The 25,409-nt window shown below is 42.6% G+C and overlaps 1 protein-coding gene across 1 annotated transcript in view; it reads left to right on the top strand.

Annotated features, from left to right (window-relative positions):
• Positions 1-253: 253 nt before the first annotated feature.
• CCL27 (C-C motif chemokine ligand 27) overlaps positions 254-25,409 on the top strand; it is a 30,625-nt gene continuing 5,469 nt past the window's right edge. Inside the window, exons 1-2 of the mRNA XM_086962891.1 lie at positions 254-409; positions 5,571-5,697. Of these exons, the coding sequence (XP_086819017.1) occupies positions 352-409; positions 5,571-5,697 (185 nt within the window). The 5' untranslated portion in view covers positions 254-351. The remainder of the gene's footprint in view (positions 410-5,570; positions 5,698-25,409) is intronic.

Consider the following 25,409-nt stretch of genomic DNA (forward strand, 5'->3'; position numbering starts at 1 on the left):
CACCTTTATTTCTCTTGTGATCACAAAGGAACAGGAACCCTTTACCTATAATCTCCAACTAATGCACAGGTATGTACAGGTACAGCGAAGGGAAATTCTAGACGTACCAGCTGCTCACATGTCATCGAAGGGAAAGCACGTTTTATAAAACTTCCCCATCTTGTTTGTCGACTATTTCCCTGCAATGGGAGCCCCAAGGGCATTTGATGTTTGGAGGAGGACGTCCTTCAGCTCTGGCTCAAACATAAGTGAATCAATATTGTGTTGTGTAAACACCATCGAGGTGTGTGTCCTTTGCATTCACACCTCCCCACATCTGCAGTAGATTGTGCACGCTGGTGCCGAGCAGACATGATGACGGCTCTCCTGTTCTTCTGCTTACTGACACTTGTACTGCCTTCTCTAGGAGGTAAGTCCTCTCAGATGCCATCTCCTACAGCACTTTTTGCTAAAACTGAGAAGGGATCACACTTGCATTCCACCCGTAGGAGTGCATGCATGTATGTATGTGGTATTTCTATAGCACGAACCTAGCAAAGAGGCAGCGGAGCGCCAGACAGTCAAAGACATGCATAAAGTCTGCGAGTTGTAGGAGAGGTAGGTGGGATTTGGATGGTTAATGCATTGCGATGTGATGTTCTATATATGGGGATGAGCACATTCAAGAACTTCTCAATTTACTCGCTGAATCTGTGTATGGGGCAATTGTGTTTATTTTTCTGTCCTGGTTATTTGTTGCTTTGCCCCATTTCTGCACTAGTGGTCATTTGTGGTTTTGTCTTCGTAAGGTAAGTGTTGAGCACAGGTCACGTGCAATCGAGGAGTTGTGTGCCCTGTTCTGATTAGAAATGCTCTGCTACAGTACATGTCTACTCATGTTTGTGATCCGTTTTCTTCTTACAGACAGAGAGCCTTTTTATCATGAAGTTCTCATGCAGCTCTAATTAATAGTTCACTCTCTTATGCACCTGCTACTCAGGTCTGCCTGCAACCAGGAAGACATAAGTTTGAAACGTTCCTTCTACTGACATTCATAAAATGAGAGCTTAGGGCCCGATTCACAGAACTAACTTAAGACAAAATCCTAAAATTACTATCATTTTCGTATTCACAAAAGGCACTTACTCATTTTGGTATTCACAGAAGACACTTACTCCTTTCGGTATTCACAGAAGTTAGGAGTCCTAACTTTAGGACTCCTAAATGCCTTCTGTGAATACCGAAAGTCTTAAAATTAGGATATTTCTCAGTTTAGTAGTAGTAAAGTTGAGAAAAATCTTAATTTTAGGACTTTCGGTATTCACAGAAGGCATTTAGGAGTCTGAAAGTTAGGAGTTCAAACTTTAGTACTACTAAATTGAGAAAAATTCTAATTTTAAGACTTTCGGTATTCACAGAAGGCATTTAGGAGTCCTAAAGTTAGGAGTCTTAACTTTACTACTACTAAATTGAGAACAATCCTAACTTTAAGACTTTCGGTATTCACAGAAGGCATTTAGGTGTCCTAAAGTTGGGACTCCTAACTTCTGTGAATACCGAAATGAGTAAGTGCCTTCTGTGAATACCAAAATGGTAGTAAGTTTAGTATTTTGTCTTAAGTTAGTTCTGTGAATCGGGCCCTTAGTGTTTGCATTTTTATCAATGAAAGCAAAAAATATATATAATAATTTTCCGTTGTATACATTTTACAGATATCCATATCTGAAAGTGGATATATGCTTTTCACAGACCCTGTCAAGTGTCTTAACAACAGGAATGGTGCAGAGGCTTGTTCCATCCTAAACTAGTCTCACAGCCGTTGTGTCTGAATGTTACTTATTAGAATGATGGTATACAAGCACCTTCCTACATCTGGAACTTTACCAGACATACATTTTGCATGTAATTGACCACTCACTGTTTGCTGTGGCTAATAGTTATTACAATTATTTTTCTGTGATTAGGGCAGACCTTCATCAGGAGTGAGGCGTGTTCTCTCTGAGGTGTATATTAAGCGAATTAAACTAGTGCTCTGCAGTGACTTTCATTGGCAGTGGGCACTCAGCTGGCTGCTTGTTGGGACTCCAAACATTTCCATTCAGTCATGATATACTTACGACCTATGTATATATCTCTATCTATATCTATACCTATAGATATATAGATAGCTATATAGTTACATATATCGTATACACACATACATATATACATATTTATATACATACATATATATGCACTATGCACACACAAATATATATATGTGTGTGTCTGTGTGTGTGTGTGTGTGTGTGTAATTAGTAATAATAGATCTGTACTCACCTATACAGGGCTGGCTTTACTTACCTTTCCAGGGTGCCCCCAATGACCTCCTTCTCCAGGGATTCTCTCACTTCCACCCTCCAACAGCACCCCTCATCTCTCAGTCGACCCTGCATTTTTTATGGTGCTACTCATACCAATACAGGGTGTCAGGGATTTTCACATCACACACACATATTATACACATACTAGTGATCATATGTGTGTAATCAGCGTATAGGAAATGTTACATAAAACAATGAGGATTACAAAGTGTAGGAATCACAGGTCAGCCATACTAGTAGGCAGTATATTTTTAGAGTGCTTGGTCGGGAGAAGCACAAAGTCTGGATTTAAAATGCGCCACAGTGGTTAGGGTTGGCCTTACTAATAAGAATGTATTTCTACCCAAACAAACCTTTTTTTAGCAACATTAGGACAATGAAATACTGGGGAAAAACAGAAAGTTTCAAATTCTATGTATTGCAGTTTGCATGCAGCTCTTTCATGAAAGTTCATCGGTCTCTGTGCTATATTAGGATTATAACTTATGAACTGCAGATAAAAGAATCTCTGTGACAAAAGCAGCAACCCACTGAGATAGCCACATAAATACAGTTCTGTCATCTGCATGGTGCACAAATTCTTTGCAGTAGGCAAATTAGCCCTCCGCTTTACTTTATGATGAGTCAGAACTCCCACTAGACAAAACTCTTTCTTTTTCCAGCAGGAACATTAATCACCAAAGTTATCTTGACATTTTTTCGTGTTGCCTGAAAACTGTCCATCACACAAGAAACTCTGCAGCATGTGCTTCTAAACCCACATATTATCCCTCTGCAGCCCGTCCCTCCCCCGGAGGTCAGCGCCTGGCTACTGCACCGGTCGCACCGCCCTAAAGCCGGCCCTGTCCCTATATATTTTTAACTTCACAATACTTTGTTAGTCACCTATCGGTAATATTCTTTAGCACAATCATTTTGTGCTCAATATTCTAACATACAACCTTGCACATATGCTGTTTATCACTACATTTGTTTCATCTCATGATTCCACATACAAGGTTCATACTCTGGGCTCTCCATGCATCCACCAGCACCCTCACTGCTCTTTGGCTGGGTCCCCTTCACAGCAGTGGATCATGTATGCCTCTGCCCTTGTGCAATCACCAACCTGTTTGTTTACCCTGAGCGCCTAAGCTGTCATTTACATAGTAGAGCATACTGTGCTGCTGTAGAAAACAAACCGCAATAATTTACTGAACTCCAATAATTTATGCACCACGATTTTTCTCTTAGGCAATGCAACGCCGTTGTTCTTGTTGACCTAGCTGTAAGAGTCACCATCCTCCCCAACATTAAACCGACTGACGTAGCAGAGTAAAATTCAAATAGGAACTGACACCACTTAATAATTGAGTTCACGATCGAAAATAAGTTTAAAGATTTATTACAGAATGCTTAATATAAGCGGTACAGAAAAATGCGCAGATTGCCATGAAGTCTCAGAGAGAGAACACAGAATCAATATCCCCATTTACGCAGAGAAATCTGTCTGGATACTTAGGAGCCGATTTCGAGTCCGTCCAACATTGATCTGGAACTGGGACAGACCGACCGACCTCCTATCAGCGGTCCCAAACCAGCAAATACGATGCGACTGAACACTGTTAAGTCACAAACCTATACTTTACAGTGGGAGCATGCGTTCTGACCAGAATGCATGCTCTCATTGCAAAGAGCTGAGGTGCAGTTCATCCCTTCACCCGGTGGCAGGCACTGGGTGCAGGGATCAACAGGGGGGAATCATAGGTGCCCCCTCGGCCACCATCCGGAGGCCTTGCACCCATGATGGCCCCCAAAGTGGGATTCTGACAGCCTTTCTGTGTCGGAAAGGCTGGCACAGAAAGGCTGTGGGAATCTGCCATCGTAACCCCTTGGGCAGAAAGAGCTACCCTTGAGATTACAGTCCCCTTTCCGAATGGCAGATGGGCTTTCCGAGACCATTGGAAGCCATTAGTAAAGCCCGTTTGGATTCCTTTCCGACTGACCCCATCATAATGGCTCAGTTGGAAAGGAATCTGAACTGGACATTTCGAGCGGTTGGAACAGCTGCGTTCGACGGCCAGAGCCGTTTCCGACCGCATCGAAAATGGCCCCTAAGTGTCAAACTCATAGAGAGTACTGACAACATTCTAAGGAAGACAAGGTTATTCTCAAAATCTAAGGAGAAAAATGAAAAGCAATATCTAACCTTTAAACTAGGGGTTTTTATACACATTTTATGTATAAACAATTAGAAAAACTACAGATTCAGCATGACATAATCATGGTTAGGTCGCATTGGCAAAAGCATCTTCGTAATAATTAAAACGTTTAGTACTAGCCCATTTCTTAGTATAAAAGGATATCTCTTTGCAAACAAACATAAAATGGTAATAACTGAAGGTTATTACCGTTTTATGTTTCTGCTTCTTGCACTGCGAGAAAGCATTGGGGTGACGCTCCTCTGCTCTAGTGGAGGAGCTGCCCCTGTTGGTGGGAGCTTGCAATTACCTTTTTGCTCCTTTTCATTGGGCTTTGGAGGCATGTCAAATCAGCATTTATGTCATAGTACTCTTTGCTGGCAGAAACTGTAAGGAGAGAAGAGTGGCATTAGGCCTTTGATTGGTAGAGGGAAATGAGCAGGAGCAAGATGAGCAGAGCACCAAAAACTTCATCCATTCTAACAAAATTGACTCTTTCACAAAAATGTGAGATAACTAGACTTTATTATTAATCACCCTTTAAACCATTATAATTAAGTTGTTTCAAGTGCATTTTCATTAGTTCATTGGTTACGACTATATGTTTTAATATTGTAACCACTAATTCACACAAATAATTTGTCTCCCAAAATTTACATATAAGAATTTTTTTTTAACACAGCTCCAATGACAACCACATCCACCACCCATCATTGCACAAGGACCGGTTTGCTCAGAGTTCTGTAACTTCTCAAATTACTTCAAAAGTGGGAGGTGTACATCCAGGAGCATTTAATAAGTCCCAAAAAGTCTCCACCCAAAGCAGGCAGCGGCCACGGTGCTGGGCTGCGCGACTGCCAAAATATCCATGAGTCAACGACGGCTCATCCACTGGGTACTTTAAAACGGACATCATCAGATTTGCATCTGTTTTTAATTCATGAGGATTTTGACAAATGATAATTACATAGAAATACAAATATAATTATTTACCCTGCACAGTTTTTGTATGGCTTTTCTATTCAACCTAAAATTTGTATTCTTTTAGGAATGCCAGGAAAACACCCACCCTGTTGTACTGAGTTGGCAACAACATTCCAACATCATATTCTGAAGCATGTGCAAAACGTTACAGTTCAAAATAAAGATGGCGTCTGCAACATTAAAGCTGTTCTGTAAGTTTAAGCATATATGTGTGAAAGATGGGAATTGGGGTATCCACAAGCTGCAGGAACAGAAATACCATGTTGCTATAAGGACTGAATATCTGTAGACCTGTCTCCACGACCATGTATGAATGCCAGATGCTGAGAAAGATTGTGTGAGCCCATGATTACAAGGACCAGTCTAATGCAAAATATTCCATCTCTAGACTCGAGGGATTTCAGAATGCTGAAGCCCAACTCAATCTCAGACATAGTTATATTTCTTAATATCTAATCCTGCTTCACTGCTATCTATTACTAAGCGTTCCTTATCTATTCAAATGGTCATGAAGCAGTGAATAAGTCAGGTCAACCACCAGAGTTGTGGCACCCCTGTATAGTATAGTGATGTGTATTACACCAGCTTCTTTCAAGGATGCCATCTTGCAGGGAATCATCTGACAAATGTAATGTAAATGTGCACTTTTATAGCGCGACTGTCACTCCAAGGAGCATCCTGGCGCTTATAGCCCGTAGCCAGATGGAAGGCCGGAAAATCAGCTCACACATCTATCTCATTTAAACAGAGCACTGTGTCTACACCAGGGTCATACAGACCGAGTCTGGAAGGTTGAAAATCCAGGTTTTCAGAGCCTTACGGAAAATCTTCTCCTCGGAGATTAGGCGCAGGTTGGAAGGGAGTTTATTCCAAGCTCTTGCGCCCAGCGTTGCAAGAGATTTCCCTCCTCTAGTTGAAAGTCTGAATTTAGGGGTCTGTAATAGGTTCTTGTTGGCTGATCTTAAGGAGCGTGTTGGAGCATAATGTTTGAACCAGGGAAGGAAGTATTTAGGTCCTTTGTGGTGATATGCCCTAAAGGTAATCACTAGGATTTTGAAAAGTATGCGTTTGTGAATAGGTAGCCAGTGTAGGGCCTTGAGGGCGGCAGAGGCAGAAGACCTCCTCGGCCATTTTAGGACCAGACGGGCAGCAGCATTTTGGACAACTTGCAACCTATGCAGGACAGATCGATTTAATCCTGCATATAAGCTGTTGCAGTAGTCCAAGCGAGATGTTACAAGTGCTACTGTCACCGTCTTCCTAGCTGTCAGAGGAAGAAAGTCAAAAAACTTTCTAAGCCCTCTGATGATGTTAAAGCAAGACCCTGCCACTGCCCCTGCTTGCTGTTTGAAAGATAGGGCACTGTCGAATCTGATCCCTAAGTTCCGGGCCGCAGTGATGGTATCCGGAGGGGACTCCACCCCTAAAGGCCACCATAGGCTGGGGGAGAAGGGATTTTGGGGGCCGAAAGGTATAATTTCGGTCTTCCCAGCATTACATTTTAGGTGGTTGTCACGCATCCAAATAAAGGTTGCTGTGAGGCAGGCTTTTAGATTTTCCTCTGCCTTTCCATTTTCCCTGTCTAGCACTAGGATGAGCTGAGTATCGTCAGCGTATGATATAGTACTGATGTTAAAAGACGAAATCAGCTCAATCAAAGGGATCATGTATATGTTAAACAGTACCGGGCTTAGGCTAGAGCCCTGCGGTACCCCTGTTTGTAAGATTTTTTCCTCAGAGCGGTGTTCTCCTAACATTGTGACCTGCCTACGGTGGTCGAGGAAATTCCTCAGCCAGTCCAACACGGTGCCCCCAATCCTTGCTGCCCTCAGTCGCCTGATTAGTATTGAGTGGGACACCGTATCGAAGGCCGCCGATAGGTCAAGTAGGATAAGGACGGCCTTCTTCCCCTGATCCATGGCGGTCTTCAGTGTCTCCACGGTGTACAGAAGGGCGGATTCTGTAGAGTGTGAGGCCCGAAATCCAGATTGATTAGGGTGCAGGATATCCTCGTCCTCTAGGAATTTGGTGAGCTGTTTATTCGCCACCCTTTCGGTCATTTTAAAAAGCATCGGGAGCAGGGAAATTGGACGGAGGTTGGAGAGTGTTGATGGATCTGGCAGAGATTTTTTTTGCAGGGGCTTCACTGCCGCTAATTTCCAGTCCGAGGGGATATCCGCAGAGGATAAAGATGAGTTTATAATATTGTTTATGAAAGGATTAACTGTATCTACTAGGACATGTAGCATCATAGGGGGGCAGGGGTCAAAGGGAGATCCAGATTTAGTAGACAGAATCAGTTGACGTGAGTCTTCTAGATTAATAGGCAGAAAATCACAAAAATGTGCTACTACAGGGGCGGTTTCAAGGTCCTCTACTGCTATGACAGCAGGCTGTTCAGAGAAACCTTTAGTAAGGTTTAGTATTTTCTGCTCAAAGAAATCCGCAATCGAGTTGCATAGGGTGAGAGAGGGCGGAATCTCTGATAGGAGGAACTTTGGTTTCATAAAATCATTCACCACTTTAAAGATCTCTTTCTGTTTGTTATTCGAGGAATCAATTTCTTTTGAATAATATTCTTTTTTGGCAGTTTTAATCTGGGCATGGTACTGCCTCCTAGATTCTTTGTAGTGGCAGAGATCTTCTTCCTTATACAATCGGCGCCAGGTTCTCTCTAATTTTCTAACTTCTAAATGTTTCTCCTTCAGGGAGAGTGAGAACCAGGGTGCTGATTTTTTTGTATAGAGAAGTTTGCTGGGGTTTGTGGCCTTTGGGGGACCTCGAATTTCCTCTAACCAGTAATTAAAATTTTTATTATCTGCCTCCGTGATGCCAGTCTGAATGGGTTTAAGTGTCATAGCTCTGAGCTGCAAATCTGGGTCCTTGCTTATTTTCTTCCAGTCGTGTTTCTTGCTAGTGTTTACTTTAGGGAGACCCTTTTTAGTCCCCTTTCCTTCTACTGAAAAGTCAAATGGAATGAACATATGGTCAGTCCAAGTTAGGAGACGAGGCGGTTTTACCTTTAGACATGTAAGGTTAGAGCATACGCAGTCCAATACGTGTCCTGCCTTGTGCGTGGGGTCCCGTGTCAGTAGGGTCAATCCTAATACATCTATAAGATCTTTAAAACAGGATGCGTTAGTGTCGGAGTCAGAATCAAGATGTAGATTTAGGTCGCCTAAGACAGTAAAGTTCGCAAATTTGAGGGCGAGGTTGCTAATCACCTCAGCTAGGCTGGCTAGGAAGTTTTTCTGTTGACCGGGGGGTCGGTATATCAGTACTCCGGACAGAGTGAAGGTTGTGGTGTTGAGTAAATTAAGATTAAAACCTAGACTTTCCGCTTCCTTAATATCTGGAAGATCAAATGTAGTGCATTTGATCGAGTCGCGGTGGATAATGGCAAGTCCCCCCCCGCGTTGTATCTGCCTATCCAATCGCTGGATGCGGTACCCTTGTGGTAGCGCTAGGACAACATCAGGGGTGGACCAGTCTTTAAGCCACGTCTCAGTGACGAACAGGCAATCAAGGTCATTCTCAGTAATTAGGTCGTGTACATTAGCGCCATTTTTACCCATTGACCTAGCGTTAATGAGTCCACCCTGAAAGATTTTTAAGCCGGAGGGTGTATTGGCATGTATCAGCGGGCTAAGCTCAACGTTACAGTGTTTACAGCGTATAGGTCCCCTCCAGGTGTCAGCATTCAGAGTATTTTGACAGCAGCTGTTCTGTCCCTGCAGTGTAAGTAGCTTGTCCCTGGATAAGTGTAACTCCTGATTGGAATGGCCAAGGGCAGTGTCCCTAGGCCCGGCCGCGGCACGGACGGGCACAGACGGGCTTACCTCTGGCGCACCTCCGGCGCGCCATCGGTGCGCCCGCTGCGCGCGTCCGCTGCGCGTCAGCCCCATGTGAGCTTTAAGTAGGAGGCTCCTGACGGTCCTAGTGAAACCACTAGACCGTCACCTCTCTAAAATGGCCACCGGAAGTGAGGGTGCTAGACTCCCTCTGTCCCGCGCTGGTCCACTCCCTCCACAACAAACAGCACAAGCTGCGGTGGAACGGGGAGATGAGCGGTAACTTCCCACACAAGGTACAATTTTACTACAGTCAAAGGATGATCACAACACAGAACCAATAATACCTGTGCCAGAGGTGCACCTGCTGATGTGCTGTGGAATGAGACTGACTGTGAATACACAAATCAGCACCTCTGGGCTGTGGGTTCTCCCGGCCGAGACAAGGCCATATTTAAAGGAACGCAGCTTTCCCCTTCGACGCATTGCATCGCGGTGGCATTGCATCGCGGTGGCATTGCACCGATTGAGGTGTGGTGGCAGCCAGTTTATGGTATGGTAGGCTCAATACCTGCGGTCTTACTTGAAGTTGTAGTTGACTGGACCTGAGGCACTATGGAATCTTCCTGAGTTGAACGACAGCTGCCAAGGAAAATTGCAGTGAAAATGTACTTCTGTGTTTTGACAGCACGAGCTTGTGTTGTACCAGCATGAGGGATTCGCATTCCAGGCTCTAAGCAGAGCACGCAAAATACTCTCACAACATGGAGTAGCTGAGTTGACAGGGGCAAGCCCTTGAGTCTTTATAACAGATACCACTGCAACCCCAGGAGACGCGAAAGAGGCTTTCTATGCTTTGAAAGGAGTGTTATGTTATGTTAAAATCATTTGTAGAGCGCACTTACACCAGACAGTTTCATGGCGCTGTATCTAACAAGGTGAGCCAGCCTCTAAAAATTGTTAGACATGGCCATCCCCTGCATTGTAGTTAACTTCTTTTCTCATTCAACACTAGCTCAAGATTTTTCCAGGATAAATGTTGTGAAAGCTCTGATCTCTAGTGTGCTTGGAGGCAGCCTTGGCTAGAGTCCCACACAGGTGGAGCTAACAATGGAGTCCCACAATTCTGAGGGCATCTCTCTTCTCAATCTGCATATCTGATGCAGCAGCAACAGGTGTGACTCTGAGGATACAGAGGGCAGGTGGGAGTGTCACTCTAGCTTCCTTTCAGAACATCCATGCTGCTTTGAAGCATGACAGTGGCTACACCCTATCTGCAGTGACTGCTCTTATCCCAGTACCTTGGATCTATTCAAAGCCCTGCGGGCTGAGCCCATACTCGCCCCTTTATCCTTTCCCCTGACAAGGAGGTTTACTGACAATTTAAAGGAAGAGGCACATGCTTTAATGTGCCTGCATGCATTAATGATCCTAAACAAGTAGATATCAGAGATCCTGTTAGCTCTAGCGCCAAGAAACCGCTGGTATATGTGCGCTATACAAGTAATTTTAAACTCAAACTTAAACTCAAACACACACAAGTTGGGCAACATCATAAAAACTATCCCAGAAGAGTGGATGGCCAAGGAGATTAAGATAGACACCATAGACATAGATGTGAATTTATTAAAAGCAGACTGTCACAAACTAGTGGACAAAGTGACCACGATGGAAATCAAATTCTCTGTGATTGATTCTAAATATACTGAATTGAAGAATCAGTAACTAGAACTTCAAGACAGAATCCACTACATCGAAATAAGGACTGAGGACACTTAAGGTAGAGAGGGAAGGAGTAACTTACATATAGAGGCTTATTTATGAGCCCTTTGCGTCACCGTTGGGTCACATTTTGTGACACTGTGGCGGCCACATTGTGCCATATTTACAAAGTGACACATCTAAGCTGATACATCACTTTGTAAAGCCCTCTGCTACATTATACCTGGGTGGGCGTTTTCCCGTAAAAAAGGGTTATTGAAGGCGAGCAGTGAAATCTATGAGATTTCACTATGCCAATTCCAGGTTGCCACTGCGTCCCAATCTTACGCCTGCCTCACAGCAGGTGTAAGACTGACACAGGCGCCTTTAACATGGGACTGGCCCGTGTGTAATGACCCACTGCTAAAGTAGCGTCACTTTTGCAATAAACTCCATCAAGGCGTCATTAATAAGCCTACAGATACGTCCGAAATACTGATGTATCTATAAATCCTTGCTACATGGAGTGCCATACAGTAAATACGGCACATCCATGTTCTCGCAAGGACGGCACACTGAAAAATGTTGCATCGCTGTTTTCAGGCAGCGATGCAACACTTCATAAATGGGTCCCTTAGTGGGCATGCCAGAAAAAGCAGAAGGACCAACCATGTAACTATTTGTGAATACTGGCCAACAACAATTGTAACTTTGTAAGAAAGAACTTACCAAACTGAGAGGTGGGCCTCCAGGGGAGACCATAGGAGGGTCTTGATTAGTCCGATGGGGGAGAGCGCAAAACAATGGCCAAGACAAGCTTCTTGCTGATACTATACCTTGTTTTTAGTGGAAATAAACAGCGAGGTATTGCACCACTCTGTAATGGGCCATCGGTAACATCCTTTGTCAATAAGTCCTGGCTGGGGAGCAGGTGTTGAAAGGGAAGGGACTACAAATAATCCTCAAAATCCCTCAATCTTCCCCCATTTCTGATTCAGGATCACCCACTGGATTCTTTTGCACTTTAGGAAGACCAGGCTGCTCATAGCAATTTGGGAGTCAAGTATTTAATTGTATTTTTAAATGGGATAACTGAACAGAAGTGAATGTTTCATTTGTTAAATACTTTGAGAGATGGCATCTTTAAAGAATAGTTGTGAAAAAAATGTTTCTATTCTGAGGGGTCTGAGGATTTTGTTTTTTACAATGGGCGAATCTGAGCATTAAAAGAATTTGAAGACCACTGCTTTAAGGTCTGTCATTATTTTTTTGTAGAGAGGCACCCAGGACCCCAGGGGTTACTTCCCAACCAGGGGTTTGCCCACAACAAATAATAACAACGTTACTAAATTACAGGGAAATAGATAATATACTACAAGCTGCAAGGTATCTGATCCTATTATCATATGAGATCACCGCAGTACACGTTTCCCAACTACACCTTAGCTGTACACAATGAACGCAATTCTCATTGGAAATGAAAAGAAAAAGGCAGACCAACTGCATCAAATATATGCTACTCTTTCCCGCAAAGCTCAAGGTGCTTTAAAGTAGGACATCCCTCCTCTGCTACATGGCAGCTTTGGTAGCAGATTAGCTGAATGGTTGGCTGCCCTTGAGAACTCACACCTGAAGAAGGACCAACCCACAATGAGATGATATGGTGGGGTGAAATGATCTATATGATGCTGAGTATGTTTTTAAGGACCCGCAATCTGTCACCTAAGTCGCAGCAAAGTCAGGAGGTCCACCTAGACTTGATGTACGCTGGGTCATTTGTGAGCTCAGAGATATCAAAGTATAGTATCCTTGTGGGCTCAGACCATGTCATATAATTGAAAGCGCCGTCTATCTAAGGACAATTAGCTGAGATTGAAAATGCCCAATATGATGGAATGATACAGGTACGAGGAGCATCTCTGGGCATGAGCGTGCCATTACGAGGCTGTTGGTTCTGATTTCTAGACCATTACTTATTCTCTACTGAATTCAACTCTGGTCTAGCTGCTCGTAGGTTGGGGTTTCATGGGCGGAATAAACTTGTTCCACAACCAGGGAAGTTATATCATTAGATAATATTCAAATATGAATGTGCTTTGCCAAGTCCACAGCAGTCTTCCTGAGTACTGTGTGATATGGAACACAGAATGGTCTGTGAGTCCACCGACACAACTAAATGGAAATGTATCAAAATGTGTTAGTATGGCAGGAGCAGCTAAATATAGAACATTAACTTATACCTGCAGCCTAAGAGAATACATTTGTCTATTCTCCAAGAAACTCGCTTGGTGAACACAGACACCTACAGACCCCAGAGATGATGGTGGGGCCATTTATTCACCATATGTTATTCAGCCTACAAAGGAAGAGTAATAAAATGGCTTAGGAGAGGAGTCCAGTTTGTTAGCACTACTCGTATCGTTGATGCTGAGGGCAGATACTTGTTGGAGCAGGGCACATTAGAATCTTTGGTGTAAACAGATAGTCTATGTCCCATAAATACAGGGTGCCCACTGGACAGGGACATGAATGTGCTCCTGTACTGACCAATACCAAACCAGTGAGATATTCTGCTGGGTGGGGGGGGCGGTGAACATCACATGTATAGGTAAATCAGTAACCATGGGCGAATTTTGCGAATCTGGCGTTCGCGAATTTTGCGAATTTGCGAACTCGCAATCCGCAAAATCCGCGAATTCTCGCGAATTTGCGGATTTTTTTTTTTTGTGTTCGCAAGGATTTCTGCCAGTTCGCAAGGATTTCTGACAGTTCGCGAGGGTTTTGTAACAGTTCGCAATTGCGAACTTACATGTCGGCTCGCAACGGTCACGATTATGTGTTTCTACGTAATAATAATAATAATAATAAAAGCATTTATAGAGCGCCTGGCTGCACAAAACTGTGTGTCCCCGCGCTAACTGCTTACAATTCATAAACTGAGGAAGATGAAACCTGAGGGAGTAAAGACAGCAATTATTTAGGGAATAGAAGAGTTTTCAGTTTGGCCCTAAATAGTGTTTCGGAGGGTTCCATCCGAAGAGGAAGTGGAAGGGCGTTCCAATATTTAGTGGCCAAAAAACAGAAGGATTTACCTCCCATTTGGGCTCTTGTAATGCGAGGGAGTTTGAATTGCATCATTCCTGATGATCTTAAGTCTCTTAACGGACAATGGATGGTCAGAAGGCTTCTGAGGTAGGTGGGGCCTTTTTTATGAACTATACGATGGGCATAGCAGAGGCTTTTGAATCTAATTCTTTCCTTGACAGGAAGCCAATGTAGCTTGGTTAAGGCTGCTTTGGTAGATGTTCTTCTCGAGAGGCCTAGCACCATTCGAGCCGCTGCATTTTGAATGCATTGTAGCTGGTGCAGGCCTTTCTGATTGAGACCTATCAGGAGAGCATTTCCGTAGTCCAAGTGGGGAGTTATGAGAGCATGGACTAGTGCTTTTCTAGCTTTGGTGGGAATAAGGTCGATAATTTTTCGAAGAACCTTTAGTGTGCCGAAGCATATTCCTGTAGTTTTATTAACTTGGGATTTGCCAGAAAGATCCGAGTCTAGCATGATCCCTAGGTTTCTTACCGATTTAACGGGACTGGGTAGTTCTCCCAGTTCACTAGGCCACCATGCGTGAGACCATATGGAGGTTTCCTTCCCTACCACCAGCACCTCTGTCTTGTCGCCATTTAAACGGAGACAATTGTTGTCCATCCAGGTGGCTACAGCCGCCATACAGTTGGAAAAGTTGGCGGCATAGTCTTTACTATCCGGTGTTAATTTGAACATTAATTGAGTATCGTCAGCGTAGCTGACAATGCCCATCCCAAAATTCTCTACAACGTGTGCCAGGGGTTCCATATAGATGTTGAATAAAGTAGGGCTCAAACCAGAGCCCTGTGGAACCCCATGGTTCACGCTGCGAGGAGATGACTTAAAGGGTGGGCAATACAGCTGGAACGATCTATCAGTAAGGAAGGATTCCATCCAGGCAAGAGCAGATCCTGTCACACCTAAATCCGAGAGGCGAGACAACAGCGTGGAGTGCAGCACGGTGTCAAATGCTGCACTGAGGTCGAGCATGACCAGCGCTGCCGTCTCGCCCTCGTCCACCATCTTACGGATGTATTCTGTGGAGTACAGGACTGCGGATTCGGTGGAATAACCTGGTCTAAATCCCGATTGGGATGGATGGAGTAATGTTTCTCCCTCCAAAAATGCCATGAGTTGTTTATTAACTATTTTTTCAATAATTTTGGCACAGTACGGGAGAAGGGAGATTGGTCTCAGGTTTTCAAGCTGAGAAATGGGAATATTCGGTTTTTTCTTTAAAGGAATTACTTGGGCTATTTTCCAAGCCTCTGGAACCAGACATTCCTGAAAGGATAGCGTAATCATATGACTGATATGATTAATAAGTGTGTTTTCCATAATGTCCTTACTCCTTTTCTGCGGGCACACATCATTAGGGGATCCTGAATGTATTCCATTTATGATCTTAAGTAGATCCTTTCTGTCAGGTGTAATGAATTTGTTAAGTGTGAGATTGTGTGTACAAGGAGCTTTAATAGGTACATTAGTATTAGTCAAATTAGTAGATTTAGTGAAAGTAGAATGGATTTTCTCTACTTTTTCTACAAAATAATCTGCTATTTGTTTGCATATTTCCGAGGAGTACGTGTCTTGGGTATCTAGGCGTGAGGAATTTGTTAGTTCTTTAAAAATACAGAACATTTCCTTCCTGGGATTATTTGCCTCCTCAATTCTGTTTTTAAAGAAAGCACTCTTCTCTTCTCTTATCAATTTATGATATTCTTTAAGCTTAGTTGTATACTCTTTCTTAAGTTCAGGTGTATAGCTTTTTCTCCATTTGCGCTCCACTGATTTACATTGAGCTTTAGCAAGTTGGAGTTTTTCAGTGAACCACTGCTCTGATTTCCTTCTTCTAACTGGAGGTTTGGTGGTCCATGGTGCTATTTTGTCCAAGGCCTTACTTTGCCAAAGTTCGTAATTGTTCCATGTCTCTTTTAAGGATTGCCCCATGACAAGAGGTTGTTCATCTAATGAGCTTTTGAAACGGTCCGGGGTATAGTTCTTCCAATTGCGGCGTTTATGAGACTAAGCTTTAGAAGGTGCAGGCATAGTGAGACTATTAGGTATTTCAAAATTTATCATATAATGGTCAGACCATATTAACGGAATAGGGGGGAATATGTCGATCCCTTCCCAACTAGCAAATATTGGGTCTAGAAGGTGTCCTTGTTGGTGGGTGGGATTAGTGGCAATAATTTTAAGCCCAATGAGTTGAGTGCGGTCTTTAGTGTTTGTGCTTCTTTTGCATTAATATCTTCAAAATGAAGATTCAGATCACCTAAGATCATAAGGTTTTTATGTCTTATTGCCAGCTGGGTCGTTGCTTCTACAAGTTGATCACAAAAAGGACCCAAAGATCCAGGGGGTCGATAAATAAGTAAAGCTGTTATCGTATTAGATGCATCTAATTTTATGGAAAAAACACCGCATTCCCTGTTAATGATGGTTTTAGTATTTAGAGTGCACTCTAACTCTTTTTTACAAATGAGTGCAAGTCCCCCACCTCGTTGTTTGTACCTGTCGATTCTAAGAAGACAGTAGTTGGGTGGTATAGCTTCTAAAATGTCGGGGGAGGATGACTCTTCTAACCATGTTTCAGTAAGGAACATTGTGTCAAAGTCATTGTTTATTAATAAGTCGTGGATTTCCGATTTATGCTTTATCATTGATCTGCAATTTAACAGTGTCATCTTCAATTTAACTATTGGTTCAGTGGTATTATTTAATGTAGGAAGTGACATGTTACATATATTGCAGTATGCGGGCAGCACTTCAGGGTCTATGGTGTGGAGGCAGGCTTGAGAACTATTCTTACCAATAGTAAGGAGGTCCATTTTGTTATAATGAATACTATGCTGATCTGCGTCAGATGTTTGTTCTGTGCGAGCATGGAGTCCTGCCCCGCGCCCCAGTCGATCACGGACGGGCGCAGACGGGCAGGACTCTGGCTTGACTCCGGCGCGCGATCGGCGCGCCCGCAATGCGCGTCCGCTGCGCGGAGCCATTGACGTATGGTTTTATGCACTCGGTAGCGCGACGTGCAGTGTGAGCCCTCAATAGATGGCCGCTTTCTATCTCAATAGCTCCGTTAGTCCCCAATGATGACGGTCAAAGATTCGACCACACCCCCAGGGCAGGGCGAGAATTAAGTCGTCAGACTAAAGAGCAATGTAAATTTAAAAGACAATCGCCTTTGCTTTGTTGTATGTTAAGCAAGCAGTCAATGCTCGATCAGAGAAACGCGAAGGGGCTAAGGGGAGGAAAAGGACACACGGGGAAAAGGTAATACAATTTAAAATCAGCAGCGAGATAATTTTTAAAATAAATGATCCTCCCGGCTCAAGCCTCAGGAGTAAAGTGCAGGCAGTGTACGTCTGGTGTACGTCTGGTTCATCATCATAGGTTCTCAGCACCCTCTGTTTCACCCCTGCCACCCTCTGTTTTCTGTTTTACCCATGCCACCCTCTGGTACATCAATGCCTTATGCCACCCTCTGGTTCATCATCACTGTAGATTATGGGGGGGAAAAGCAAGCACACCTGCCTGCTTCAACTGACATGAATTAATTTGGGGTAGATTTATTAATGTGTCACTGTTTTAAAATTCAAGTCTGGCACCTGCTTCCTTATCTGTAATTTGCTTTCTGTTGCAGTGCAATTTTTTTTTCCAGGACCTTTGTGGCCTACTTGTAGCTATTCTATGAGCCTGCTGTGAGGGTCAGAGCAGGGTCATACAATTGTTGCAACTAGCAACTGAACTGGGAATTTGCGGATTTTTTTTTTTGGTGTTCGCAAGGATTTCTGACAGTTCGCGAGGGTTTTGTAACAGTTCGCAATTGCGAACTTACATGTCAGCCCGCAATGGTCACGATTATGTTGTTTCTACGTCTGGTTCATCATCACAGGTTCCCAGCACCCTCTGTTTCACCCCTGCCTCCTCTGTTTCACCCATGCCACCCGCTGGTACATCAATGCCTTATGCCACCCTCTGGTTCATCATCACTGTAGATTATGGGGGGAAAAAGCAAGCACACATGCCTGCTTCAGCTGACATGAATTAATTTGGGGTAGATTTATTAATGTGTCACTGTTTTAAAATTCCAGTCTGGCACCTGCTTCCTTATCTGTAATTTGCTTTCTGTTGCAGTGCAATTTTTTTTTCCAGGACCTTTGTGGCCTACTTGTAGCTATTCTATGAGCCTGCTGTGAGGGTCAGAGCAGGGTCATATAATTGTTGCAACTAGCAACTGAACTCTGGAGGGGCCCTTGTCAGGAAGCACTACAGGGAACGGTTACTAATGATGAGTTTGAACTTTTGAACCTGCTTTCACTTTTGCAAAACTCGTTTTTCTGCAGAGCAGCATTACAGCAACTTTAATGCCCCACCAAGCTTATATGAGAAAGTTGATTTCTAATCCAAAAGTTATCCAAAGAAAATCAAAAGGCCTCAAATCTAAAAAAGTGCAGGCAAATGTCAACCTGAGGAGTTATTCTGATAAAAATAATCATTTTCAGAAGGTCTATGCTGCTTGCTAGAAGATTTCTTGTGCAGAATTGCAATTTTTGTAATTACGCGAGTGCGAGATTGTTGCTGCCCGCCGCACCTACATGTTCGCAATTGCGAACTTACACCGCAAAGAAAAAAAATCCGCTGCATGCGAATTTGCGGATTTTGCGGAAATTCGAGAATCTCGCGGATTGCAAATTTACCGAAAATCCGCAAAATCCGCGAGCGTAACGTATTTTCCGCCCATTCTTAGAAATCAGCTGGTCCTGAAATATGAGGGCAGAACCCTCACCCTGATCCTTCACATATGAGAGAGGGCCAGGCTCACGCGTGCAGTGAAATGTGTGACAGGGTCAACATTTCCACAAGGGGTGGTTTTGGCTCGCAGTCCAGCTCTCCTCAGAGGACGAGCTTCAGATAAACTCATTTAAAGTTTTTTTAATCCTACCCACATCAAAGTGCTAGATTAGTTCTCTGTACTCTTTACTGACAGGGAACTCAATTTTAGTAGATTGGTCAGATCAAGCACAAATGCACTTCTTGACGTCATTCTCCATTGTTGCAACAGACCAACAGTCTGTGTCATTGTTTAATCTGACATGACAAATCTTAATCTCATCAACCTCCACTTTGGTATCTTCTTCAGTTTTTCATCCTCCGGATAACTGTGAGGTCGGTGATGTTTTTAGAAATGTCATTATACTATAGCCGAAATCATAGAGTAATATGCCCCTTTGAAGGAAACATATTTACAATGGAATACATTTGGTATTCTAAACGAGGAAGAAATATTCTTAACAACTGATACACATTAGATGTCATCAGCCAATCTTCAGAATCTTTTCTAGGTTATAAGGTCTTATAATAAGCATATTTACATATTTGGCTGAATCATCCCAGGAATGATTTGACATCATCAAACCTTCCATTAATACCACCACCTTTGTCACTGCGAGGACCCAAAAAATAAATGTAAGGAATTTGCTCTCTGTTTCTCAAACTAATTCTAAAATATTGAATCATCCCATAGTCATAAGTGAATGTTTCAACTGTTAAATAATTTGAGAGCTGGCATCTTTAAAGAATAATTATGAAAAAAATGTTTCTATTCTGAGGGGTCTGAGAATTTTTTTTTACAATGGGCGAATCTGAGCATTAAAAGAATTTGAAGACCACTGCTTTAAGGTCTGTCATAATTTTTTTGTAGAGAGGCACCCAGGACCCCAGGGCCTTAGGGCCAGATGCATCAAAGGGTTTTACCCATTCTGTGTTTTAATAATGCCACTTCTACCTTGTAAAGAAAATCACCAAACAATTGGTCTGATCTTATAAAAGCTATTTCCAAACTCAAACCATTAATTTGTTGCTTAGATTCTAAACCAGCTAGCCTAGCAAAAGATCTGCATATTAATGTACTGCTGTATTGGACCAACTGCAGGAAGACAGGTTAAGACTCTCTTATTTAAAAACAATCTGCTAATATGTTCCCCTTTATATTTTCTGATCAGTCGCTCGCCTCCCCTTTCGCTCATACACTCTCGGGAGATCAGTGAACAAGCAACTAAAAAAGCCAATACCAACCATCAATAACAAATTTGTCAGAGCTTGCTGTGCCCCTGGAAGAGATATTCTGAAAATCATAAGCGATGCATTACACATTCTTGATCATCATTGATTCCTGACCACTGATTAATTGATTGCTTTGCTGGCTTTTGACAGAATTATCCATAACTAACAGAACACAATCTAAGAGACCACTACTTTATAGATAGGTGTGCAATAATTTGCTAATCATTCTCAACAGGCCAAGAACAGATAGGTTGTTCTCTAACTCCATCTCTCCCGTATAGAGAGGCCTATTAACAAGGGCATTATCTCCGCTTCTTTGGCTTTAAAAGCCATAAAAGCGGAGATAATCTGTTCGACTTATTTACAAGTGGGTGCTAACTGCATTAGCGCATGTTAGCACCCTTTTACCCAATGTCTCCCTTGGCATCTCTAATGAGATACAAAGTGGGCGTCACTGGGAAGTACAATATTGAAAATATCGCTGATGTGCACATCGCGATATTTATAAGAATGCCCCAGCATTTAAGCAGACGTTAGTTTTGGGAGAAAACTGCTATTTTTGCCAAAAACTAACGTCTGCAAAAATGCAGACTTACCTATCACTAACATTGGGGGTGGATTATAGTGATACGACAACAGGGTCGTATTAGCAAGGTTGTCGCCATTTTGGAGGGAACATCGCTGGAAAACCAGCGATGTTCCCTGCAAAATGGCGATTTCTCTGCTATCGCTGGAATTTTTATTGCCCTAGAGAAAAGGGTTGTTAATAACGTGCTACCAGGGCGATAAATTCTAGAGATAGACGGCGATAAATGAAAAAGCGCTAAGCATGCTTTGCGTAATTTATCACCGTCCCTTGATGATATGCCCCTTAGTCCATCAGGTTTCTGATCTAGCTCCTCATTATCTGGGAGATATTCTTAAGAACTTTACTCATCCCCTCACTAATATGCAGACAACACTCAGCTTTACCTTACATATACTGATGATGTCAGAGATCCAGTTACAGTGCTTGAAAACATCCATTTCAAAATCCAGTGTGGATTGTTATCACATCAACCTGATGTTAATGTTAAATGATTTATAGAGCGCATGGCTGCCCCAGCGACGGGGCTTCCCAGCGTTGGTTCCAGAGACAGACTGCAGAGGAGTGAAGGGAAATGGCATTAGGTTGGACAGAGCTAGGTATTCATGGCCTTTCTAAAGGCCCCGTGATTCTGAATGTTCCTGATTATCACCAGGAGGGTGTTCCAAAGGGCTAACGCCATTGCACGGAACGAGCGCCCTCCAGCTCTTGCTCTTCTGACTCGAGGAATACATGCCAGGTAAAGGTCCACCGAGTGCAACTCACGGCGTGGGACATATGGAGATAGTAAGTTGGACAAAATAGGGGGCGTTTGGAAGATGAGGATTTTGTGAGCAATACACAAAGTCTTGAAGTGGATTCTCTTCTCCACAGGGAGCCAGTGTAATTTGAGAATGAATTTAGACACAGGACAGAAATTAGGGTGTCCAAAAAGAGTTCGTGCTGTAGCATTTCGGACCCTCTGTAGTCGTTGGATTTCAGATTTATTAGCGCCCAGATGCAGAGAATTGCAATAATCCAGTCTAGAAAGAACAGAAGACTGGATAATTATCTGGCATGTTTGTGGGTCTAAGAACGCTAACAGAGGCATTCGTCCTCGTAGAAGCCCAAGCAGACAACTGCCACTCCTTTAGTCTGCGCTTCATAGGACAATGCACTGTCAACCCAGATAAATACATTTTTTACAGCCTCCTCGGGCAGGGGGGATAACCCAAGCCTATTGGGCGCCCATTGCTTGCCCTATATGTGAGTATCTCTTCTTAGAAGTAACATTTAAGATTTGTTGGCGTTGAGCTGCAGCCAGTTAGCCGACATCCAGTCTGCAACGGCCAACATATCATTGTGAAATTTCATCAGATTCTTGTTAGAGTTGTTGGAGAAGGAGATCACAAGCTGAGTGTCATCAGTGTAAGATACTAATGACAACCCTCTGTCTTTTGCTAACCCTGCAAGGGGTTGTATGTAAATAATAAAAAGTGTGGGGCTCAGCGTCGATACTCTGTAACGAATGGCGTACTCCTGAGTGCACTAAGGGGGAGCGATATCCTGAAAAGATCTGCCAACATGATTTCTTCCAAAATTGAGTTTTTCATACCACCCCACTCCCATCACAGTTCAGTAGCTGAACTTCTTAAATGTACTCCGATATAAACCATTTGCCAGGGACAGCGCTAAATCTTTTGGTTTTATCGCAGACAGGTTCATCAATTTACACAAATTTATTAACAGTATCTCAGAAAATGCCAATTATAAGCATAAATTAGTCAGTGGGATTAAAAATGTCCCTTCAGAGCCAGACTTCAGAGTAATAGTTCAATCACTAGTTCTGTCCTGATTGAACAAGGCAAACTCCACTTAGGAACGCCCACAAATCCAATTGGACCCTGAGGTTAACTCTTTCTGCTGCGGCAGTTCTTGTCCCAAGGAGCATACAATTAGACAATAAGACCAAATTTAGATTTTTAAAGAGGGCTACCTATGGAGGACAGATGTACCTATGAATTAAATTAGGCGCAACAGTTGATATATTTGTAGGTAGTGATCAGTTTCACACACCTGACAAGGAAACAAAAGATGTAAGGAACAGCAGCGCACATTCTGCAAAGTTCTGACACATAGCCCTCAACTTCCAATACAAATGCATGCATTCATTACCTGATTGCGCCCCCAAAGTGTGAAACTCTTCACTGTCTATTTGTGGTATTCTTTGTCCCTCTTTCAAAAATGAGCTACACAGCCTGCTTTTTAGCTTCAACTCTCCATCCTCCTCTCTGTAGCTTCAAACCTATGCTACTGAGTACCTTTCACTTCCCTTTACTATTATTATTATTATTATTATTATTATTATTATTATTATTTTCATCATCATCCAAGCAGGATTCATGTGACACCAACCCAAGAAAATTTCAAATTAAATATATTGACAACAACAATAATAGTAATATTAAGAATACTAACACTACTACTGCTACTTCTCCTAATAATTATTTTTTTATTATTATTATTATTCTTTATTTCGACCAGTTGGCCATAAAAGACACACATATATACATGCATAAAACAGAGGGTCATAACAATGTACATACACAAATACTTTAAAAACAGCTGTCTTTTAAAATACAGTACAAGATAAATTTCCGGCATCCTCTTTTTAGCACAAGGTGCTCCATTTCATTTAGCAGCTGGAATATAAGCATATACAAGATTACTACTCAAAGCATCTGACCAAACTTCCTGCGAACGATATACACAGAGTGAAGAAACCTACTAATACTGAATACAATAAACTGGGAAGTATTAGTTTTTATAATCCTATATGCCGTGATACAAGATCTTGTTCCTAGGAGAGTGCACATGGGTTTTAGCCATCTCTTTCGTGCTTTCGAATATGCTTTGCATATAAACAACATGTGGACCTCATTCTCCGTACAAGAATCTAAGCACATTGAACATTTCCCACTTGCAGCATTTGGACATTCCAGTTTTCTCTTGGACCAACGTTCTATATTGGAATTCAGCATGAGGTTCCCATACCTGAATTTCAAAAATAGAGACTTCACAACGGGCGTCTCTATTTCGTCCAAGAAAATTTCAAAGGAGGGTTCATCTTTAAAAGTTAAAAATTCTTGGATTAAGGACCCAGTTCTATTTTCAAACACTAGCCTATAAGTCATGTAGGACCAGAAGGCTCGCTTTACTATGGACTTGGCGAATGGTGGTAAATTATCTGGATTCTCCCACAGCTGGGACAAGCCCAGAATCGAGAACCATTTTTTAATATGTCTAAGCCATGGAATGGAGTGATAAGAATCTAGGTCCAATATCTCTCGTAGGCTGTTCCTATATTCGGAAAGTTCTGGGGTAGACCATATCCTTATCCAGAACATTAATGGTCTAATGGTAGTAAAATAATCAGTTCTTTTAAAATTCAAATCAAATTGGAGAGGGATTAATGGTGTACTAGCGGGAACCCTTACAATTGTTCTCATAAATTTATTATCCAAACCATAGAAGCTATCCCTTGCCCAAGGTCCCCATATCGCATCCCCATACAGGGCGGCAGATTGGATTTTAAATTTAAAAAGTTAAAGCACAGGGGTCACGCTCTTACTTGTACTAGCATTAAGTTTGCTAATGATTGGTTTGACATTATGGGCATACGACACCTTGCTTTTCTCGATTTGGGCCTTCCATGTTAAATTTGAGTCGAGTACAACCCCCAGATAGGAAAAGTTATCCACAGTTCCTAAAGTTTGACCATTTAAAGTCAAAATCCCTCTATCTGGTTTACTGGGGTTCAATGCCATACACTTGGTTTTGTCAACGTTTATTTCTAATCCTTTCATCACACAATAGCTACTAAATGAGTTTAGGAGTGCCTGGAGGCCCTTCTTGGTTTGGGATATTAAAATGGTGTCATCCGCGAAGAGCAACGCAGGCACCCTTTCTCCATTAAGCTGAGGTGAATCATTGGTACAGCCATTCAAGTGATCAGGAACATCATTGACAAATAAAGAAAATAAGGTGGGGGCCAGGACGCATCCTTGCCGGACACCACGCTCAATTGGAATGTTACGTGTCAGTTCACCATTTGGACCCCACCTAATGTTGGCATGATTCCTAGCATGTAGCTCGACTATTTGGACCATAAGACACCCTGGCAGACCGGCTTCGCTTAGGGATCTCCAGAGCAGGTTGCGAGGGACAAGGTCAAATGCCGCTCTCAGATCTACGAAAGCTACATACAAATGACCTTTCCTAATGTGCACATATTTCCAATATATACAACAAAATTTGAAGACCTGGTCTATGGTACTGATCTTGCTCCTAAAGCCTACTTGGAATTTGGAAAGTATTGTTTTTTCCTCCAGCCAATCATTTATCCGAAATAATAAATGTTTGGCATAGAGTTTTTGCAGGGTGTCCATTAAACTAATTGGTCTATAATTTGAAGGTACAGATCTATTTCCCTTTTTGAAAATTAAAACAACTTCTGCTGCGCGCCAGCTATAAGGAAATTGACAATTTTTAGACAGAACATTGAACAAGCGATTTATATATGGAGCCCATACTTCAATTTCGTGTTTATACAAGTCTCCCGGTATTTTATCAGGGCCAGGAGCTTTACTGTTTTTTAGTTCGTTGATTGCCCTTTTTGTTTCAT

This window comes from Lissotriton vulgaris, chromosome 3_1 (assembly GCF_964263255.1).
Source record: "Lissotriton vulgaris chromosome 3_1, aLisVul1.2, whole genome shotgun sequence".
In the NCBI taxonomy this organism is placed as follows: Eukaryota; Metazoa; Chordata; class Amphibia; order Caudata; family Salamandridae; genus Lissotriton; species Lissotriton vulgaris.